The 24,301-nt window shown below is 30.1% G+C and overlaps 1 protein-coding gene across 3 annotated transcripts in view; it reads right to left on the minus strand.

Annotated features, from left to right (window-relative positions):
* The window catches only part of LOC111037396 (fork head transcription factor 1-like), a 43,666-nt gene extending 27,590 nt beyond the window's left edge, over nucleotides 1-16,076 (minus strand). Inside the window, exon 1 of one of the 3 annotated variants that reach the window (XM_022319938.1) lies at nucleotides 15,731-16,076. Coding sequence is in view for 1 of the 3 variants with exons in the window: in XM_022319940.1 (XP_022175632.1) it covers nucleotides 13,548-13,605 (58 nt within the window). In the remaining 2 variants the exon portion in view is untranslated. Of the gene's footprint in view, nucleotides 1-13,547; nucleotides 13,674-15,730 lie in introns of those variants that run through there. The other 2 variants (XM_022319942.1, XM_022319940.1) reach the window with 2 other exon arrangements.
* Nucleotides 16,077-24,301: the final 8,225 nt, after the last annotated feature.

Here is a 24,301-nt window from a genome sequence, read left to right on the forward strand (position 1 = left end):
TTTTGCAAAATCATAAAATACACATCATATGTGTACTTAAGACTTAAAATTAGGTTGAGCTGAAGTGTTGAAATTCGTTAAGAATAAAATAAGAGATGGGGGACAGGATATGATGGTTTAAAAATATTCGCCTATGGCCGAGCATATACTATATATTATAGCAATAATCATAATAATTATGATATCATAGTCCATAGATTATTATATTACAATATTTACTTTATTATCATATTATTATATTATAATTGACTAGTACAAATGACTTAGTTTTAATTATGGAATAAAGAATATCGAAAATACCAACATTATCAATATTTTTTTTTTATAAACCCTTGAATTTCTAATTATTGAACAATTAGACGTTTATTAAAAAAATATATAATAGTTTTTTGTAATCTAAATTAGTATATTATTGTGTGGCCAGGGCGGAAAATGAGCTATTTTAGTCACGAGCAAGTTAGGCGATGGCTGCAGCATTTTGCTCAAGACAGAAATTTCCTTCCCGCACGAGTCACACATACTTTTATCACGCCTTTGTGGCTCGTCGATATTACCACTTCCAATGGTAATTAGTAACAACAACATCATGAATTCATGTCAGTAAATTTCTTTTTATCAAGAAAAATGGTCGGAAAGTAGGTAATAATATAGGTACAAAGGGTAACTATGTTTTGCATAATAAACTCTTCTTGCCGTCCTCGCATGATTAAAAACAAAAATCATTATAAAATCAATACATTCATAGTGGTGCGCTCAGAATCTAAAATACACGTTTAACTATATTTACGATGGTAAGGTAGTGAAATGTAAAATGTGGAGGCAAGTAATGTTGGTATTTTTGAAATAGAAACATTCACAGTATAAAGTTCTTTTCTTGTCGTTCGGAAACTATTAAATTTTTAAGAGAGCGGAAATTATAACACTATAAAGCCCAAATGAAGTGTCGGTGCTTTTATAAAACTTTATAATAATATCACCATTTGTCGCGGAGAAATCCATTACGAATTAATAATATAAACGTACGATTATAAAATATTAATGTACACATGACATATTTATATAATTATTATGGTACACCATGAAGCATTTGAGTATTCGATATCCGTGAGGGTTTTCACTGCGGTGTCAGGAACAGATTGATTGAAAAAATACTTTTAATGTATAATTACATAAAGTAGACACCCTACACGCGACCCTCATTTCTGATAAAAGCCAGTAAACTATAATATTAATTTACATAGGTATACAGAGACACAAAAATACCGAAGTAGGAAATTGGAGAGCGTAATACAGCATTATAATAAAATAAAAACTAAATTACATCTAAATCACAAGCAACGCCGTAAAATGGAATAAGACTATGATATTATATAAATTATAATATTAATATATTATTACGCGTTATTATTAATATTATTACAAAATAGACTCTCGCCAACGTCGTTCGTATGTGGAGTTGCTTGGCAACCACCGCCGCCGACTTTATAATATGTATATTGCAAACAGTCCATATCCAATGTTTATCTCTCTCGCCGAGTTTTGCAGTTTTGCAACACATTGCGTTCGCCCGCGCACGTGCACGCGCGCGATGCATGTAGTCATGCCGTGAGTAGGACGTATATTAATGAACGGCAACGTTGCTGTCTTAATGGTGCACGGGGAGTAGGGAAAAAAATGAACGATTTAAATTTCGACGGACGATAAGAAAATAACCATCATTTTATAGTAATATTGTTGTTCCCATTTTTTTCTGGACCACAGATTAAAGGGGAAAAACAAATTAATTTAATCCAAGCAGCCACACGCGTACCTACCTGTATACGGTTAGAACGTTGCGGCGGATATCGTAATAATGTTATTCCATAGTCTACCTACGCTGCCATGGTGTGTATTAGTTATTTTATTTAAATTTAAACTCACTACGCCACATCGTAACAATAATAATAATAATAAAACAACGACACATTGTACAGATACCCGTGCTGACCTAACTGGAAAATGCTTCTCACCAACAGCGTATGTGTTTGCTCAAATAAAATCATTGTAAACGTCAAACAGATAAATGTGGTCCGAAAAACACGTGTACCTACTACAGCCTACAACAACGCTACATAACATTGTCTGTATTTGTTTAAGTATTGTTAAATGTCAGGCATATTTCGTTTTTTCGATGTATTTAATACGCGTTGTTATCACCATGCTATATTGTGTGATGTTATTACGTAGTATGCAACTGTATAATATAGTGTATAGAGTAGGGACACATATTATTAAACGTCATATTGCAGACACATAAGCATACTGATAACCGCCGATAGCGGGTCTACTCTTCTTTTAATATACATTATAATATTAAACTCGTTATAATATTATACCTACTCGAACAATTGGTTAAAAAAAAATATGCATTTGTAGTTTGTACCAATAATTTTGAATAAGTTTTAACATAATATGCAGTAATGCAGTATGTAATAATTCTCGATGGTTTAAATGGTTTATATTTTCAGTTAAAAATCACCTGATTAATGAGGTATACTTAGTTGTCAATCGGCGTTTAAATAATTTTACCACACATGGTTAAAAGCAGTAATTAGTTGAAAAAAACTACAATTAACAATAAAATATTTTTGTAAATCCATATAAAGGTCGAATACTAAGCGGTGGCTTAAAAGTAATTTGTTGGTATTTGATAATTTTAAGACTTATTATAAATTATTTTAAATGAGAAAGTGTTCCTATTTCAGTCAAAATTGATAAAGCAGCATCTCCATAATTATTGATAAGCAACCAAAACAAAATAAAATCTTATCCTATCTATTACAACCTTACATCACGTATAACACAGAATATATTTTTATGATTTAAGAACAAAAACCAATCGTTCTACGTTATTGTGCAATGTGGATTTTATTTCTACCCAAATAAACAATTGATCATAATAGACTATCAATTATTATATGACAGTATTGCGATACTAATTGATAATATACAGTAGAGTCGCAACAATAATTTGGTATTCTGCATTATTCTTGTCCAAACTCCTAGGTCTCCAGTTAATTAAGAAATAAGTTTAATAAGAGAAAATAAATAAATAACTACATATATCTATACTACAAACGTGTTGTCGTTTTTCAAAATATATTTATTTAAAAAAATGGAATTTTTTATCGTATGATTGTATTCAAATTATTTGTATGTGGTGGCCATGGTCTCGTACAGTCATAATGTTGATTTTGACTTGTACACATTCGAACAAATTTGTTGAATATTGTTTTAAGATAGCTATAACAGATTTTAGATTTACTTATTATTTCTATACACTTATAGTATTTATAATGCTGCATAATAACGTTTATGCCTTAATTCCGTTATTCTAAATTTTAGTGGAAGGGGCAGTCATAGAATATAATATAAGGTCAATGCGGGTTCAAGGAAATGCTGAATGACATTGCTATAATAACGCGACGGTAAGCCCCTACGTTCAATATTCATTGAAACATTGTGACTTGTGAGTTGTGAGGGTTTATTATAATACACGGTGAGAATTTAATATGGAGAATATTATTGTTATACTGTGGTGCGTATACTGCGGATATCCTCTTGCAGTTAGGAGGGTAACATATCCAAAAAAATTGACCCCTATGTAACCATACATTTTTTAAAGTATATTGAATGCTTGTGAGCTAACTATTGAAAAATAAATTGCTATAAAATGTACTTATAGATAATTATTGTTGGCAAATTAAGTATATATTAATAAATTAACTATGCAATTTAATTAATGTCGACGAGGAAAACATTTTGAAAATTCACAAATATTGTAGTTTTTACAGTTTTAGCCGGCGATTTGGGTATAAATCGATTTGTCATACTGTTTCTAGTATCTGGTGCATTCTTTATGTAAAAAAATAATGACAATTATTTGCCGTTAGATGCATTGTATTTGTGTACAATCTTTTGCGTGGATAGCAGAAATTATCTCATGGTATTTTTAAAGACTACGGAGGTCAGTATTCGGTTAACAAAAAGTATTCTGTTTGAAATGATACCGTGAAAAATGTACTTTCAAGAAACCTTTTTTTCTGAGAAATAATTAACTATAATGGGATGAGTTAAAAATAATAATAGATAATTAAAACTTTTTTTTTAAATATTAGATTTTAGATTTAGATAGTTATGATTTATCTCATAAGCAAGTGGCATATTATAATATACATGTATATATATTATTATAAAAAACCAACCTATTATAATCATAATTCCTCGTTGAGCTCTGGTCCTGCATATTATAATAAAGTCACACAATTGATGACAGCTCGTTCAAATTTCAATTTAACTTATATTGAAGAATTGTTGGACTATAAAATAATGTAATGTAACCTGTAAGTATGTGTAATAAATTATAAACTGAGATTTAAAGATTTCGCTAGTTTCCATTATCAAACGGTTGAAATATTTATGTAAACATTTTTTTTAAGGTTAGGAAAACTACATTTGCTTAATTTAACCTTACAATTATTTTCTAACTACCTAGTTAAAGTTCTTGATAATGATTTTTGCCGTAACCTGTGATTAAGTAATATTCAATACTTAATTTTCCTATCATTTTGTGTATTCAAGACATTCAAATAATTTAGCAATTAACTCGAGTTTATTCTATATAATATATTCTGTAAATATACACCAAAAGTCTTCCAAACCCATAAATATATATATAGGTATGAAAAATAAATTTTTTTAATGACTTCTCACTCGAAATTACTTATATCATTTCTTTTTCTTTATTATTATACAACTTGGTTTAGATAATCACGGGTCAACCGACAACAAAACATATGAATCTCACTGAATCATTTATGACTTATACGAATTGATCGAACAAGCTCCTTTTTATTTTTTAGAGTTTTCTTATTAACGTCGATATAATGCGTATATATAGCCATATAGGTACAGTTTCCTATACATCGTCTGGACGTGGCATTTACATCGTAGTCAACTATACTGGTCGAGGATATTATATTGTAGGCAACTAAATGCTATTACACCGTTCGACAGTGCACATACCTCAAGACGTGTATCAAATATAGACATATAGTATAACTATATATAGTTGATCTTAATATAGTGTGTATAATATATAGTGATGTCGTGCAGATCATCAGTTGAATGAAAATTGTATTCTATATAATCTATATATCAATGAATGTATATTGTATATCTGTAGATTATATATTCAAAAATTACTCGACTGGTTTTGAAGAAAATTTTAAGTTATTTTTAGAGGTATCAGGAAAGTTAAGAGAGTAGTTTGAAACACGTTCCAAAATTTAACAAGTGCTATATGTGCTGCAGGCGAATTGCCCATCTAGGTCGAATTAGCGAAGTACGCACCGATGTTGATTTGCTCGTGAACTGAATACCTACACTAAAACCGCAATATACCTATACAGCGTAATATTTTTTATTTTTTCATTTTTTCAAGGGCAAAGTCAAGTTATACAGTTAGTTAGTTATAGAATTATATGCAATTTAATTGTTATAAACGTAGGTATAGCTATATACAGTATACATATAGTTCTTTACTTGTATATAGATCGAATTTTATTTTATTTAGTTTCATACTAGGTATTATAATTGTATATTTGTATCATTGTATCTACCAATCAGTTATAGCTTTATGGTATTTAAACAAAACATTATTACACACCTCATGTCCTCATCAATTAAAATATTAAACATTGGAACAATAAAACTTAATGCAAGATAAAATGATAATATAAGTAATACTGCAGTTTTCGACGCTTTTCCTATCAGACATGTACTAATTCCAACAATGAAATTCATTCGGGTAATGATGTTAGTTACAATTGAGGTAATTGGCAGGAAATATAGTAAGAGTAAATACAGTTAAGTACTTATAGGTTTATAATAGGTATTAAGTATATTATAGATTGTCATCTACGGTGAAATATATATATTGCTAATTAAGTTATGCGTTGAAGATCAATTGTCTTTAAGTTGTTCAAGTTAAATAAAATTTATCTATTGAAATGATGCGCAGTATTTATCAAGCATTGTACAAGATATCTATTTCACAGCATGGTTTAGTTGTCTGGGCGGTTAATTATAATAATCAATATCAGTATAAAATTGTAATATTATTTCAATTAAAATATTTCAAGTAATTTCAAGTAACTGATCAGCGAAGCAGTAAAATCCATGTTTAAAATACATCTCTGTACAAATGAAAAACATAGGTATATAATATATATATTATAATACATCACTATGCATGACTACATAAATATATATTATTACTTTCTAATTTTTAATTAAAAGAAAAAAAATAATCGCCACTTGGGGCAGATCCTGGTTTACAGCTATTTACTACGGTAAGCAAAAACAACAGTCCAGTTTTCCTTCAAAACTAGTCTAAAATACCTACCAACTTTCAACAAAATGTTATTAGCAAATCATGCAAACATAATGATAACCGTAATAATTTTTTTATACATCAATAATTTGGAAATATTTTTAACGGAATTCATAAGTTTATATAATATTATATTAAACTTAATATGCAATGTTCAAGTTTAATACAATTTATAAGCAAATAAAACAATTGATAGGTACCTAAGTTATTTTGGAGTATATGCTTGGACAAAAAAAATGTAGACATATAATATTAGAGGAAATCTTCACAATCTGCAGAATGTATCCCTACAGAATACAGATATACCACTATTAAAAATTATTTTATAGGATTTTTTACTCCCGGGATATTAAAATATTATATATAATACTATAATAATATACACTATTGTATATTATATTACAAATGGAAATAATGGGCTATTTAAAACTATAAATTTGCGTTCATCGTAAGGTACTTAGTTGTATCAAATATATTTATCAGAATATTGTTATCTTAATGAGGTGTTATTAAACAGCCACGTCGCAGATTGAACAATGTTGTCAACAATATAAAAGGTCATGGTGAAAATATAATTTTGTTTGGTACAAATTTTAAGTAAACAAGCGATTAAGTAGTCCGATAATCATCGGCATTAAATAAAAAAAAGTAAAGGTATACTGAAATATACTGAAGTTTGTTGGATTGTTTGAACAACGTGAATACTGAAACATTGAAGTAATTTCCACAATTATATCATCTCATTGAAACCAAATTAGTTTTCACGACTTTCATAAACTAGTGAAACAACATAATGTTTCTACAATATTTTGATTTACCAATTGTCCATTCAAATACCTACAGACTGTAAGTATTATATTTGGCATCTACCAATAATCTTTTTTTTTATTAAAATACAGAAAATAATTTCTAAGGTACTTACCTAATTTAAATTATAAAACTTTATTTTTAAATTACACATATTTGTGTCTAGATCTGCTGTAATTAGTATTATTAAAAAAAAAATATTTTTGTTAAAACCACAACAAGAAGGATTAATGATGTTTTATGACCAGTTTACAATTAAATAATTATTTAATTAATACCTATAAACAATAATATTACACTGAATTAAGTTGTATTATTTATTTGATTTTAGAAATCCAAATATTTTATTGGTGTTGTCTAGGTCAGGGCAGCACCTAATTGATGTTATAAATTATTATCAATAACGTAAGATGTCCAATAAAAATTAGATGTATGTTCTACAGGCATTGATGCTAATGACTTAATGAGTTATGAAGTTCGTCTTTAGTATTCATATGGGCAATAGCAGATATAGCCTTATAGGTCATCCTCGTTTATCTTGGAAAATAATAATAGAACCTTAAATATGTAATAGAAAATCACACCTTCACTATACTATTTGCAGTATCCTAGATGACCCACTAATGGCTTAATGTGTGACACCACAAATAGTGTCGCGATCTTCTAAGCGACTAATTTCAACCACTCAACATTATGAATTTCCATCGATGGATGGTTTCTTCACTCAAGACCCCCGAGTCCTGACTATACGTCCATACTTAATATAATACATCACTTGAGCCTATTTTTGTGTCACATATTATATATGTAGATATAATAAAAAAATAAGGAAAAGAAATGATGCAGATTTATAGGCTAAAACAATTCTAACTACACCAATTGAATTTTATGATCATAAAGAAATTGTAAATAGTTCAATGTATGCTTGTCACTAATCAGTTCTGCTAATCACTAATTGAAAATATCCCTTGACTACAGTTGTGAAATAGCGATTTTAGTAGATAATATAAGTGTTTGCCTCTTTAGTATTTAGTGACAATCTTCGTACTTCTGTGGAACTCAGATGAAATATTTTTGTAAGTAGGTAATTACAAATAAAAAATAAAGGTCACAGTTTGTGTATAGGAAAAAAAACTGAACGAAATTTACATTGACAATTTATTTTGGGACGGAACTACCTATACCTAATTTAATTGTGTCGCTAGATAGAAACACAAAAAATAAATCGAACACTAAAAATGAAAAAGAGGTAAATTCCCTACAACAGACATTATAAAATGATCTGCAAATATTAAAATATGTGCACCAACATATCAAAAATGTATAATTATGGAAAACGGAGATTTTGGACAACGTTTTAGGCCGTGGGCTAATGACTAATTCCACGCACCTAATCTTGGCATGTATGATGAATAATTATTATATTATGATTTATGAACATTCGTTTTATTATTTATATTATTATAAGCGAGTAGGTACTAAGGAATAAATTGTTAGAAATCTTAAGTGGGCGTGTCCAAACACTACACAGTGTTTCGAATATGTTTATTATACATACATTATATAGGTACACAATAGTGTGAAACGTCTTGTTCTTTGATGTCCGGGTTTCGAGTTATACGTTAATAATAAAGCGACATTAACAAAAACGCAATGTTGGCGGTTAGAGGGATGGGGCACGAGCGGGGGATGAGTACAAAGACGAGTATGACGGATTCGGTGTAATAATATTATGTACATAATAATTATTATTTTAGTTTATTAATAATAACTAATAAGTAATAACCGATGATATTATATTATTGTGTAGTGTTTCGTTAGAGTAGCCGTGACGGGGTCAACGACATGTAACTTCATAGTTGTACAAATTATTTATAATAAATTAATATATTATGATTGTCATATTATACAGGGTACAGACGTATAGCGATCGGTTGACACGTTACAACTGCAATACCATCTTACAAATGCACTTACATTGCAAATATTGAATATTTTCATGCCCGACAATCTTCACTTAATCGTTGTACGCATAATATCACTAAGTGCTAACAGCAATAATAAAATATAATAACCATAATACGATTGTCAGTGCTATTATCGGCCTTATCGTTGTGAATGCCGTCCGTCGTCAGCCTACGCAAAAAAAGACTCGACTTGTAAAATAATGGCGAGTAAGCGAGCGGAAGAACAGCCTTTGGAGCGCCACCGGCTACGCTCGTAGATTTTTTAGAGTACGCTTGTACAGTGAGTTGTTTACGCTCATATTATTATTATTATTATTATCATCATTATTCATTATTGTTGCGGGAAACGACAAAGCGAACACATTTGGCTATCGAGATTCGAGGGCAACGCTAAGCCGCTACGCCACCAGTGCGATTGGTGATAATCCGTGAAAACAATTTTTTTTGCCCGTGTGGCACTGCTCTGAAAAAAAACAAATAACAACGACTCAAGCGACAACATCTGAGTTTTGGTATCAAACTCGCTTCGCAGCCCAGTGTTGTATAGAAATACTCAGTGGCGCGGCGGCGGCGGCTACGACTATAATACGACCTTGGCACCGTTGTTAAAATATGCCACCACCGCGACGACGACGCTGAGTCGCACACACGAAACACGACACACGGTCGGCGGCGAAATCACATCCTTGACGATCGGTTTATTGCGCGTCGTCGATGATAATATTGTAACTTGTAGCATAATAATAATATATTTATATACATGTTTACACGGAATCAGCATCCATAAGGTTAAACATTGTCGTGTTCCTCTGTGCCCCGTGCCGAGAGACGACGAACGAACGAACGAACGAATCAGCTGTATCAGCCACAATAATAATAATAATAATAACAATAATATCCATCGGCCTTATAGCAAGAACCCGGTGGGATAACGAGTTTTTATGCGTTTCTACGGACGTTCGTCCGACGACCCGGCTGACGCGGTCGTTCAACGTGGTTTTTTTCTCGTTTTCTCGTTTTATTTTATTCCCCTCAATGTCGAACTAGGGAAATGCACGTTTGAACCAGTTGAAAAAAAAATATATTATTGACAAATTGCAATTCATTTGAAATTATTTATATTTATGCAGGAAAATTAATCGTACATAAAAACTGTTAATTCGTGGTATTATTTAGTATAGGTTTTTTTTTATACAATATAGGTAATACTTGTTATCAAACCGTATTTCTAAGCAGTGTTCAAGCCGTGTAATGTAACATACATGCTGAATTTTTTTTATCAGTGTTACACAAATAGTACCTTTGCGCCATGCGTATAAAATATCCGTTAGTACTATTTCATAATATTATTATATTAAAAGACTTGCATTTTTATCAAGTGTCGTTTGAAATTCGCACCCTGTATACAAATTTATCATTGTTGACCAGTAGCCACAATAGTACAATAACGCTACAGGGGTCCAACTCTTCCAGCGGAGCCCATTATTTTTTTGAAGAACAAAACAAATAAATATGTATACCAGAATACCTTCAACTGTATTATAAACAAAATTAAGAAACAAAAATACTTAATATGTAAGTGTAAGTCGTGTGACAATTTTACCAAGTTTTACTTGGATCTTAAACACAACACACCTAACAACAAACGCATTACTACCTACATGACTATATTACATACGTCATAATACGTATTATAAATTTACACACCTAGGTAAATACAAACAATTATATAAATAAGCATAAATTAAAATATAACCTAACCTAAGATATTTCTACTCCTACAGGGAACAGTTTTGACTATGAATAATATAGGTTACAGATGTGCATTCTACTTCGAGCCGCCGGGTAGGTAAATAAAGCGATTGACTGTCGTTTCGTCGAAATTTCGGTTATAGTCTACTAAGTCGACTTCCATGACTGGAACTTTGTGGTACTGCACTCGCGGACTATTCCGTAAACAGTTGGATTGAAAATCGTCGTAAACGGACGACGTGGCGTTGAGATAGACGTGAAAAAAAGCCAAAAGGAAAAACAGACGACGTTGACCGTTGTTGTATGATTGACAACCAAAAGAAAATATCACGGTTACTCGCTGCTTGCAAGCCTCGAGTAAACTTATACCGAATGCAATTAATAGTGACAGGGGCATGTGGTCACTGGTCGCCATTGCTGAGCTTACCGTGGTTGCCGGCGTATGGTGGATTGCGGTCTTATATTATGCAATCTTATTATGGAATTCGCGAATAAACAAGTCTCGAAATTTATCGTACTATATAGCAGCCTACGGATGATATTATCTGACAATTTACAAGTTCATACTGCTACCTATAAAATATTACATTAGTTCAGTGGCGAAACCCGTGAGTCTTAATCACTTCCGGCCCAACGACACATGCCGCCAGTTTCTCGAGAATTACACGCAGTCAAAACAAGGAAGGATGCACCAAGTAACCTATTATAATACAATAATATACTATTCACAGTAAATTTCTCGTACACGATTAGACAGTACCATGCCTCTTACACGCCCAGGACGACGCGTTTATTTATTAATAGAATTTATTTAATTTACATATTATTATGCGTAGGTTTGGTCCTAAATTTTGGTAGCAATCGAGTTTAATATGTAACGCGTTAGAGCTTATTTTATTGGAAAATAATTGGTTGGACTATACAAATTCTGAAAATATTTTTGGTGAAAAGTACCTATGATTCATAAAAAATGTATGTATTTTAAAATCAAACTGTTTGCAGATATTATTTTGAAGTCATATTTATTTAAAACGTATTTTGTCAGAATAGTATTAGCTCAGAAACGTATTTGGAATCGTATACAGTAACCTAATAATATAGGTACATTTCTAATAAAATATTTTCCATGAAAATAAATTTCTGAGAAATACAATTCAGACAAAATATTGTTCAGTATAACTATTATAGTTCCAACAACATATGTTTCCCACAGAAAATTTTTCATACAATTGCGTTTCCGACGTAATATATTTCAAACGGATTTCGATTCCAACGTCACATGTTTCAACAAAAATAAAATTCCAACAACATAATATGTGTTTCCAACGGGGTATTTTTTTCAAATTCCCAATGAATAGTTATCCAACTTTTTATGCATGCTTGAGTTTTAGCATAACACTGTAACATATTATTAACATAAAGTATTATGGTGTACTATCGACGTAGCCGGCCGGTGCGGCGGTATAATATATTTTTGTGCGTTTTGTTGTAATGTAAGTTATAACTGCGCAAGTGTGTCCGATTTGGTTTGCGACGCAGCCGATTCGTACGTTGTCGGTATTCTGAAAACATGTTTGGGTATGATTGTTGCGCAACTTTGTCCGTCACACAGGCACGCGCTTCGAATACCCCAAAACGCACTGCGTTAAATAGATGATTTACAAAAACAAAACTATAAATTATTTGTATTTATTAAATCATATTGTGTGTAAAGACGTAAAGTACATGGGTACTACTTACCAAATACTGAATACCTATAAAATAAATTAATAAGTAATGGGTATTATAGATATCTGGTATATCGTATATACTATAATATGTAATGTACAGTATTAATTATTATAAGCTAATAAAACTATAAAATGATAATAATATAATAATATAATTCAAGATCGTAAGTATATATACATTTTATATATCATAATGTCCAATTAAAAATTTCCAAGATAGTAACTACATTGAAAATGTATAACAAAGAAGACGTGACATTTGATCGCGAACTAATAAGCAACGACGATAAAGCAAAAGCAGCATTTGCCGTTTAATAATTCCGAGTGCCGTGACAGATTATATATTTTACACTTTAACGATAATTTAACTGTTAAAGCAAAATTATGTTTTGATTGGCTGTGTTAATTATGAATTACGATACTGTGTACATTAAACATCCATTAAATTAATTACGGTTAATGACTTTAAAATCAAAGCCATCATTTAAGATTGTAAAATTAATGCAAAATCAGAAATAAGAATTTCATCAAGGAAAGCAAGATTAGTTTTCATATCCAAATAACTTGTTTTCCGTAATGCACGCAAACGGACTATGACAGCGAGAATAAAACGAATCGGGCTATGGCCAATGAGCTCAAAATTAAAAATCCTACGCCCCGAGTTCAAACTCATGCTTATAGCATTCTCGACAATGTCTCTTATTTTAACCTACCTAGATAAATTATTTTCTATAATCGTCCGATATAGCAGCTTTTGTCTCAAGCAACATAGATCACGTACGATAAACTCATATTTTCCTGTTATTATGGGCTTTTTGAATACCAATTGTTTCTTTTTTTCCTTTTTTTTTTATTTACCTCGTCTCAAGTCCAACACTCGTGGTAGTACTCTATCGGTCGCACGGGGCAACACCATACCCGTTGCCCCGGTGACGGTATACGATGCCGTTGGCAGGGTAACGGCCCACGTTCTCGGACGCGCTCGATGATGACGTCGCCGGCCAATAACGCGGCCACGAGTTCTATTAGAAAAGGACATACAAAACAATCGAAGAATATAAAAAAAATTGTCTCGAAAGAATCTCAATTTCTTTCCAATTTTTCAATAATTTATTTATTTCGTTCAATTTTAAGACGTTTTCAATATTGTCAATGTATTAAAAGAATATGACGTGTATAAATAGTCGTATAGAGTAATTAAATGAAACTATTTTTTATCAAAATGTGTTATTTATAAACGTATCAATTATTATCAGTAATTATTAGATAAGATTACATTCAATATTATGGATATAATTCAATACTATGTATACCTCCTACATTGACGAAATACTAAAAATGTAACTATTGTTTTTCCCAGCCTTCAATTGTGCCATCAGTAATGTAATCGACAAAATATTATATTAGACTGTTATAATGTAGTTCAATAGTTGTCTGTCTGTGACTCGTAACAGAGTAAATCGAAAAAGTGGAGCGGGAATGGCCTATGGAATAATAGAACGAATAGACATGGGTTTGGTTATTTTTTTTTATTTATATAAAAAGAAGTCTGTATAGGTTATTGTATTCTTTAATGTAGTCCAATTTCCTATATTATGTGGAGAAAATGTTAGCAGAACGTGGTTCTAGTTGAGTGAGCTCGATGTGGGTCATCGGGCAGAATAGAATACATTTGATTAAAAACACTTACGATCCTTGGTTGATCGTTAAATTGTGTGTATATCGCCAGCGATTCTTTAGTTACACGTGTAAGTCAACGTGGACTGTGTGTTTGCGATTATAGTAGGTAGTAGGTACACTTTTGTGTTTGGTAAATGTATAATATTATGACGAAGTACAAGGGGGCTCTGGGTGGGGACGACTACTCAACAACATAGCATATTAAAGCATATTATTATAATAGTTGTGTAAACTAGACAGATTTTGTTTGTATTACTGCTATATCAATATGAATTAAAACGTAAAAATGATAATCCTATGTACATTTAGACATGATTTATTAAATCTATGATAGAATCCGCTTGGAATTCTAATCAATGTCTCTTTAAAATGTATCCTTTAACTGTTATTATTATACAAATATAATATTATCAGTTATCACACTTTAGATGCTCTGTTTAAAATGTAATGGAACTCACTTTAATATCATGGTTTTAGGATAATTTTTTATCTTTTATACGGCTGTATGTAATTAAAAATAAACATCATCAACAAAATAAATACGATGACGAACACGTGTGCAAAGCAGGGGTTGAACTCCATGCTGTGTAAACTATAAAACATTATTTTCTTCATTTGCTAGTTGTATTTATGAGTCAAGGATAAGGACCTATAGATAATAAAGTGAGATGATATTTGAATACTGTGTAAACTGTAAACGATTCTTTCTTTATTTATCGAACAACCATGACCAGATATGGAGTCCTATATATGTGGTTCTGGCTGAAAGGTCATCTCTCGCATTATAAATATCATAATAGTATTACATTACATTTGACCGTAGTCTTACAAATGTGATTTAATAATATTAAGCTATATGATATGATTGTATATTCGTAAAATGAACACATGCAAAAAAGACTATATTTGGTTAGTAAAAACCAATTGGATAGCTGTATTCGTTTAAATAGTATGATAGGTATATAAATTGTACATACCCAAGTAATTACTGTACTTAAATGAACTATACATTTACCTAACTATAAATTATTAAATATTTATATCACTTAAAGTTATTAACTTATTCCTGATTGGCGATAAACAATGGTAATAATTATATGATATGGTCTATATCAAACTAATACATTTAAAAATTGAAGTATATACACATCATAAATACTCAATTTTTCAATAAGTAGTATAAACAAACACGCGTATGTAAACCTAGTTTCAATTTTATTGAAATTTAAATATATTTTTCCAATAGCCAATAGTTGGTGGTACCTATGCATCTATAATATATCTAGGAGATGTTTATGTATATAGATAACTGCGATCAAAGTTCATGCAAAATAAACAAACTGTATTTTCAAATTTATTACCTCGAGATTGCTGACGACCTGACCAATCTATTTGTCTACCATGGTTACGTGAACATTACGTATAAATTCAGACGGTGCAACAGAAGGTGAAATCAAAAAAAAAAAACAAATATTACAACTCGCGTAATTCACGTAAACAAATTCCTGTAATTGTGACCAAATCGTACGCACTAGTCAAAATTCAAAAATTAACGAATCACAGTTTTCCCTTCTTGATTCGAAAAGGGGGTTAGCTCGACCGCGACTCCGGCGGAGTATACGCTGGCAAGACCAACGCGGAATGACGACTACGGCGAGACTGTGCGTGCGTGGGTACCAGCTGACGGTCTGTATACCGAGTACCGACCGAAGTTGGCAACGGGATGGACTGTTTAACAAGCTTTATGACGTCACCGCTTCACCCCCACTCCTTGTCGTCCTTCACTACATCAGCCCCCCCCCACCAACGCACCGTTTCGGACACATGGACGCCACAACGTCACAATAAATTCCGATGATGAAATTCTTTAGTTGAAAAACTATGTTTGGACTATCACAGTTTATTAATTGTTAATTGTTTACCTCGTTTATATCGATATGATTATGGGTATTTATGTGACTTGCGAAAAATCTGTTCGAAATAATATGCAAAACAATGGGTTTCTTTTTGTCTTGTTTGTGTATTAAGACCAAATCACACGTGTTAATATAATAATAATATGGCATACAAATACAACAACAATTTATTATATTCTTATTTTTATTTTTATTACCTTCCTACACTCTCCGGCTCGGATGTTTTAAGTGAAATTGTCCAATTAATAATTTAGAGTTTGTATATGTATTTTAATGTTTCATACTATGTTAAGTTTTGATATCTGACTATCTGAGGGCAATTATTATAGTGAATACTTACCGAGTTAAGTAGGTATGGTAGGTTAGAACTAACTATAGGAATATACTTCTTATTCAACGTACGTTGTGACAGTCGGGTTCATAAACTAGAATCTGAACTTTTTACACCGTCTTATATTTTAGAAACCTATTTATTTTCAGTATTATCTGTTTTTCATTAATTGGGTAAAATTAGTTCTAATCTTGTACGTCTAAAATATTTTGAGCTATATGACTATAACAATGGTTTATGGTCTTTTTGACGAACGAGGAACAATTAATTGATTACATTTGACAACGTTTAAAATATTTAATTTTATTCAATGCTCTTTTAGATTACCTATTCAGTAGTACAATACACACTATAGTGTAGTTTTGAGTATTAATGCCTCAATTTTGAATTTAAAATACGTTATTGTATTTGTATTATTATATAATAATAATTATTAATTTTTTATTGGCATTCGTAGAAAACAAATTAAAATAATTTCAAAATTTCAAATGCTCATTTGGCTTAAGATATATAGTCTAATACTAGTCTAAATATATGTCATTAGGTAAAGAATAAGATAATTTAAGTAAAAGTGGATTATTTCAAGTTCTCAAGATTAATTTTTTTTTTTTAATAAAAACAAATAACAAAAATTGTTCCTCGAGAAACCGTTGTTTAGCTTTCAATATTCAACGTCCTGAAAATTTAGACTTGAAAAAAAAATGTTGAATGATTTACGTTGACTTTTTTTATAATTTCAGTAAGAAAAATGTATGAGGAATCTAATATTACATTTTTAAACGTTGCTAGTAATGGGCACAAAAAAAAAGAATATACATATACACATATTTATAAAACCAATACATTTATCGCCCCGCTCAGCATTAAAAGTAATTTTTGTGTAATTTTGATTATTATTTTTTCTCCGGAATTCAATTTCTTGTAAAATATAAGCATATAAAAATATACTGAAGTTAGAATATCAACATTCATCAATAGATGATGCATGTTTTGAAAAGTTGAGACAGCTGCAATAGCGTCGATCCCCATAAAAATGTTTTTAAAAATGTTAAAATGTAGATTTTTGACATTTTTTAATGCTGAATATTGCTTTACCACACTTGTACAATTTGACTTCAGTGCCACTGCATACATTTGTTATTGAGTAATTTGTTACTAAACTTATTAATAATTTTGAAGTTTCTACAATTATATTAATTTGGTATAAATAAAAAATACATACGATTTAGATAATTATAAAATTAATAACTTTACAGCCAGTAAATATTTTGAAGCCTATTTAAAAAAATTAATTTTCATATTTTTCAAAATGTTTTAAATTCCTTAGTGAATGAATTGAAAGCAATTGATTATTAAGGGGTTATGGATAGGCAACTTTGGGTATTTTTTTTATACAGTGATTATGTGGGAGTAAAATATGAATATTAGTGCAAGAAATGTTTTCGAATTTGTTAGGCTTGTCAATACTCACATTTAAACGTGACGGATGTCAATACTACAACATACAAGTATGTAAATATGATATTTTAGTATTTAGTATTATTATACATTACTGCTATTGCCATAACTGTTCCACGTGACTCGATTTGAAAAAAGAAACATGCATTTTAAATAATTTTACCATAAGATAAATTAGTAGTATTAGTATGTTCTATATTAAAAACAGTGTATAAAATATAAATGATTATGATTTCAATTTTAATTTGGCGTAAATTATAGTATGTTTCATTTTATCTAACAATCATTTTAGCGTTATTAATGTGATCTAATTTCCTTTACCCAAAGTTCGTCGATTAGAAATTGTACGTTGACAGTTCTTTAGGCTTGTCATTAAATTTGTTGAAATTGAGTAAAAATAGTTAAATTACTATATTTATAGTTAGTATAAACTATGAATTATGATAAATAGCCCTGTTTATTTACTGATTGACATCATAATATCTTATATTTTTTGAAACATACCTCACAAGTACAATAAAACTTTCAATATATATTTATTTCATATCATAAATAAGAAATTTTAGAATGACTTAGATTTGAGATTTTGACTTTCAAGTTACTTATAAAGGTATATGAAATATAAATTATTACAATTTTACAAAGATGTCTACTGTATAACATGATTTGTCATACAAAAATTAAGTAAATAAATAATTAAAATTTTTAATTTTAAATATTTTGATATACTTTATTATGTTATTCACACCTATTATCACCTTCACTATAGTTAGTATTATAAATGTTTGATATAGACTTTCAAATCTTTTACAATAAATTATTATGGATTATTTTTATAGTTTATAGTTTCTAATCACGCTCTTTCTCTCTCACTCTCTTACTCCCTCCCGCACTCGCTCACTCTTCGGTTGTCATGGCTTTGGCGGAACGGCATTAAAAATGTTTGGCGCTCAAAAATCTATATATTAAGAGCTCTTTACAATAAACCACAGGAGGTGACGCCACTACAATAACATTTTACTATACACAGTTCATAGATTTTAGAGTATATAGACATAGAAGAACCAAATCCAGTAAAGTAATATAAAAATGTTTTGGTAAATGAATAGCTAAAAAAATAATAACACGATCATTCATTTAACGATACATTAAAGACCGAGAATTTTTATACGTGAATGTTATAGACGTTATGGTAATCAATAAACTTACCATATATACCTACATATTTATAGAAATAATAACTTATTTAAATTAAAAATAGTTAACATAATTTGTATATTAACTTTAATTAACTATAATTATAATAAATTAATAACTATACGTAGGTACGTTTTATCAAGACAATCTGATATGTGCCACATATTAACTATAGAGTTTTGTCTTTGTAAAGGATAAAGCTCTTTTGCATTTTAGATACTTCAAGTAAGTATTGTTAGTGAATAAAAACTCATTTAAAAATTTTAATTCTTCGAGGAAACCAGTTATACATTTTTGTTGGGTCTAAATATAGCACCATTTTGTATTCTATGATTGAGGGCCTTAATATAAGGGCTATATTTTAGAGAAATTAAATAAACTTAAACTGTTTTTACATTATTTTTTAGTGTACATACTACATACTAATAGAGCAATATAAAATGTTAGGAATAATAATTCAGATTTTTGTATTCAGCACAAATAAAACTGTAGCAATAATATAATCACGCTTGACGCCTCTGTTATATGCATAAAACCATTTTCATTGCAGCTTGGCGTTATTTATAGTTGTAATAATATTGTATATTATACATGTTTGCCATAGTGTCTATAAATTACTATAGCGGTTCCCAAGGCAATTTGCTTAATATTAAGGTTAGGAAATAGGAAATGATAAATGTTTGTTGAAAACATGAGTCCATTTCGTTTTATTAATGGTAATGAATGGATAATGATTGACACAATCAAGAGCAGTAATTATATTTTAGTGTTTTACTATTATATCAGTTTTTGTCATTACTCGCAACTATAAATACAATTGATCTTCATAAATAATTTGCTATGAATTGTATTACAATTTAAGTATAGTTATTTGAATTTCATAATATAGTTCGGTAAAATATACTTAGGTACCAAGCTAAATTGTTTGATATGTTTTAAATGTTGTAATGTAATAAAATATTAGGTATTTATTTAATTTTCTTATAAGCATGTAAATAGAATTAAATATACTGACCTATAAAAACCAAATTTTTTTATAGTATAGATAAAATATTATTGTAATTAGGTTAAAAAAATATCGTTTTAATAAAACCGGTGCAGAATATTTATAAATTATGAATGAAAATTTGAAATTTGTTATTATTCACGAGTAAAAATAATATTTAGCTGTGCTTGGAGATGCCTAAAAATATATAATTTTAATACAAGAATGTACATAAAATGTCTATACTATACGCCGTAAACATGGTTAATCTATAGTATTATAATATAATATATTATATTATAAATTACAACATTGTTAGGTTTCTGATACTCTAGTTATATTTTTGTGGTTAACACATGAGACACATTTAGAGGTTGACTCCGTTGGTAAAGTTTTTATACTATTCACATTATCTCTTAAAAATGTAAAAATAACAAATGGTTTTTTATTATAAAATATTAAATAATTGTCTAATTTAAGAATTGTAGAAGTTCATTTTTATAATTTTTTTTCTATACTTAACTTATTTTCTAGAAACTGCTCCACTTTGTGTTATTTTTCCAGTAATTTAAATGTGTTATAATTTTAATGGCATACAACAAATATCAAATTGTATTAAACGTAGTCCAAAACAATTGACATAACTGTGTACACTGTTTATAGGCTTACAGCTATAAACTATTATTGTTCATTGTTTTATAAAAATATTTGGAACTAAATTGAGGAAATAGTAGATAGTTTGAGGACCAGTAGTTTCTTTAGTTGGAACTCCAAAATTTACTTTTTGGCATTACATTGAATTAAACATTAACTAAATACACAAAACACAAATACACAATAATTTTCATCTCTAAATTCATTGTATCTTTTATGATATTTTTGGAATAATAACCTCGATAAATTGTCTAGGCTTGCATAGTCGAATAGATTTAACAATTTTTTATTGTTTTTCAGTAATGTAAATAATCTGATATTACACTATGAAGTCATGAGAGTATAATAGTGGCATACATATACCAAACGCTTATATAATATTCTATTTTACTATAAGCTATAAAGCTTTGTTTGAAGCTATATCGTCTGTCGTGTAATTTTCAAAAGTTGAGCTAGGCCCGAATCTAGACTTTTCTGGAAAATTACGGATAATGAAAGATACCATGAATTATGATTACAGCGGACAATCAGAATACCACACGACGAACGACTTATAATATAGGCATATTAACTGTGAAGCCCTGTGGCTTAATACTCTATAGACATAGTGATTTAACAAACAAAAAAGTAACATAATATACTAATGTATACCTACTAACATATTTTAACCAGGTATATAGAATGACTGAAAGACGGAAGAAACCTTTTACATAATATTTATTAAACTTAAATAATCAAATATACCAATATCAAAAATACGGTAGGTAGTGCATTTATATGTAATTTATAAGCACGCATAAAAAATGTTTCTGTTTAAAATATTTTATAAATTGTTTTAAAATCATCATAATAATATTGCAGTAACATAACTAGCGAAAAAAACGAGAAAGTCGCTTTTATATAGGTATATAGTAGACTTCGAATGTAACTCGTAATTGAATATAGATTACTGTAATGGGTGTGTTAAATTTTAATTCAATGGTAATTCAAAATTCAATGTATACATTATTACTATTTGTCGAGCTCTAATCACTCGAAACATCAAAAAAATAATACCTATTGGCTATTAATATACATTACTTACCAGGACCAGGGCCGGATTGGTTTGGCGAGCTACCGAAAAAATCTCAGCGGATCGCTTAAAGTTTTAGCCAGTCATGAGTGAAAATAAATTCTTGTTTAAACTACGATTAGCCTCCTATCAGCTTATTTAGACTTAATTTTGGAGCTTTGAATATGTAAATGGGCCTCTTGGAAGTGAAAATCTCGATGGGACCATACATACCAATCTGGCCCTGCTACATACCAAACACTCGTACCGTGTAATGATACTATATTTCAGTAGATGGTATCAGCAGACGATGCGGTATAAATGTATAATACGATATACAAATGTATTATATAGTTATACAAAAACGTTAAAGCAGCGATCAGGAATAGACGACTCGCTGCCGTCTGACTAGTGACTGCTGCCGCCTCGGACCCTGACCTTGTGCTAGCCTTTGAGACAGAACTTCAAAAATTTGTATTTTAATTGAAGTATTAAATCCTTCATTAGCTATCTAATCTACATAATTCAGTAAACGTTGTTTGAAGAAATTATTTTCTATAGTTTAAACAACGATTCATTATTCGTATGTTTTCCATTGCAGATATCGAATTCATCCACAGAACATAATATTGTTAGAGTTCGTCCGTCCGTCCGTCCCTCTGAGTTACCGGTAAGGTAGTAAACAGTTACGATTGTTGCGGTATTAAGATATATATTTATTGTCCGCAGTTACTATTATTTGTATATACTATATATCTACTATTATTAAATTTTTATAACGGTTCTATTCAAAGTGAATTTATACTAGCAAATATACTTAGTACTTACACAAAGGTACCAAATATAAAGGTTACCAAATTCTATTTCAGCTGTACCTAATATATGGAATTATAGCTTAATGAGCTGTATTAAAATACATTTAGAAACCGGAAATTAGCACGCCCGCATAATGAACATCCTGAAAGTTATTTAATCCCTAGGCAAAATTTTTTTTTTTAATTTTAAATTATGATTTAACAATAATTAATAAACTAATATACTTGTTCCTGAGGTAAAAGTTTTTAAAATCTTGTTGGTAGGTACAGCTATTATTATAGGTAATAGGTATAGTGTTTGAAACTTTGAAATATCTATATATTATTTGTTTCTATGTCACAGTCAATGGTTATCTAGTATCTACACGTGATAGGTGTCGTTAACTGTGGCCACAGTGTAATATTTTATTTTTATATTATTGTTACAACGAACACTATACGAATAATATTCATTATATTCTAATAATGGTTACAACTTACTCCCCTTATACATATATAATAATAATAAATTAATGTGGTGTATATCAGATATCTATGATCATATCGAATATCGCTGCACTTGCTTTACAGAATACTTCATCGTCCGAAGTTGAGATTTGTTCACTGTCAACCGAATCGATGGCGTTGCACCGAGTTTTCAGAAATGGCCAGACTTGCAAAACCAACAGGCAAGTCGCAGTGATTTCGTCACTCAGGGTGATATAGATCAATGCCGAACATAGAGGTGCAGAAGACATGTGATGCATCCGATATCGGACATCGGGTTGCCGTCTGCCACTTCGATGCAAGATCCGGTATCAATCGATTCATCTTCTGCAGAAGACTCGATGCAAATAGTTTCTGTCGAACCGTTAAAATGGCCATGGACAATATTATGCCAATACAAGGTGCCGTTCAGTGGCGTATATAGGGGGGAGGCCCCCTAGGCCAGAGCCCATAGTGAAATTGCAGGCTCAATTAAAGCATTGCATGTATATTTACACTGTTAACAGTTTTTTACCATGATTAAGTTAGCCGGTTGATTAAAATCATTTTTGAGTAATCTACAAGGAAATGTTAGATATATTGACGGGACTTGCTTTAATGACTTATTGACTTTGATGTTAAATTCATAGTAAGATAACATTAAAATATACAAACGACACTGTCAATATTTTTAAAAAAAGAAACAAAAAATTAATTTTACATAATAATTATAAAATTGAATTGCGCAATTTTTATTTGAACTGTATAATATGTCATAATTCTTAATTATATAACAGCTGCTCCCTTAAAAATGTATAATTATGGCTATGCTGCTTGACTAGTGATAATTGATAAATCGGCCCATAGTGAAAATAATTCGTATATACGCCACTGGTGCCGTTATAACATTTCGTTCAACAATTCAAGATCTAGACGCCGCCCGATTTGTCAGCTGCCTACAGAAGCAGAAGTGCAGCAGTAAAGTCGCGATATCGGAGATTCCACGAGACTCCGTTCTAGTTAGATGCCGAACATCACAATGCGATATCGAAACGTCCGA

The sequence above is a fragment of the Myzus persicae genome, unplaced genomic scaffold (assembly GCF_001856785.1).
Source record: "Myzus persicae strain clone G006 unplaced genomic scaffold, MPER_G0061.0, whole genome shotgun sequence".
Classification (NCBI taxonomy): Eukaryota; Metazoa; Arthropoda; class Insecta; order Hemiptera; family Aphididae; genus Myzus; species Myzus persicae.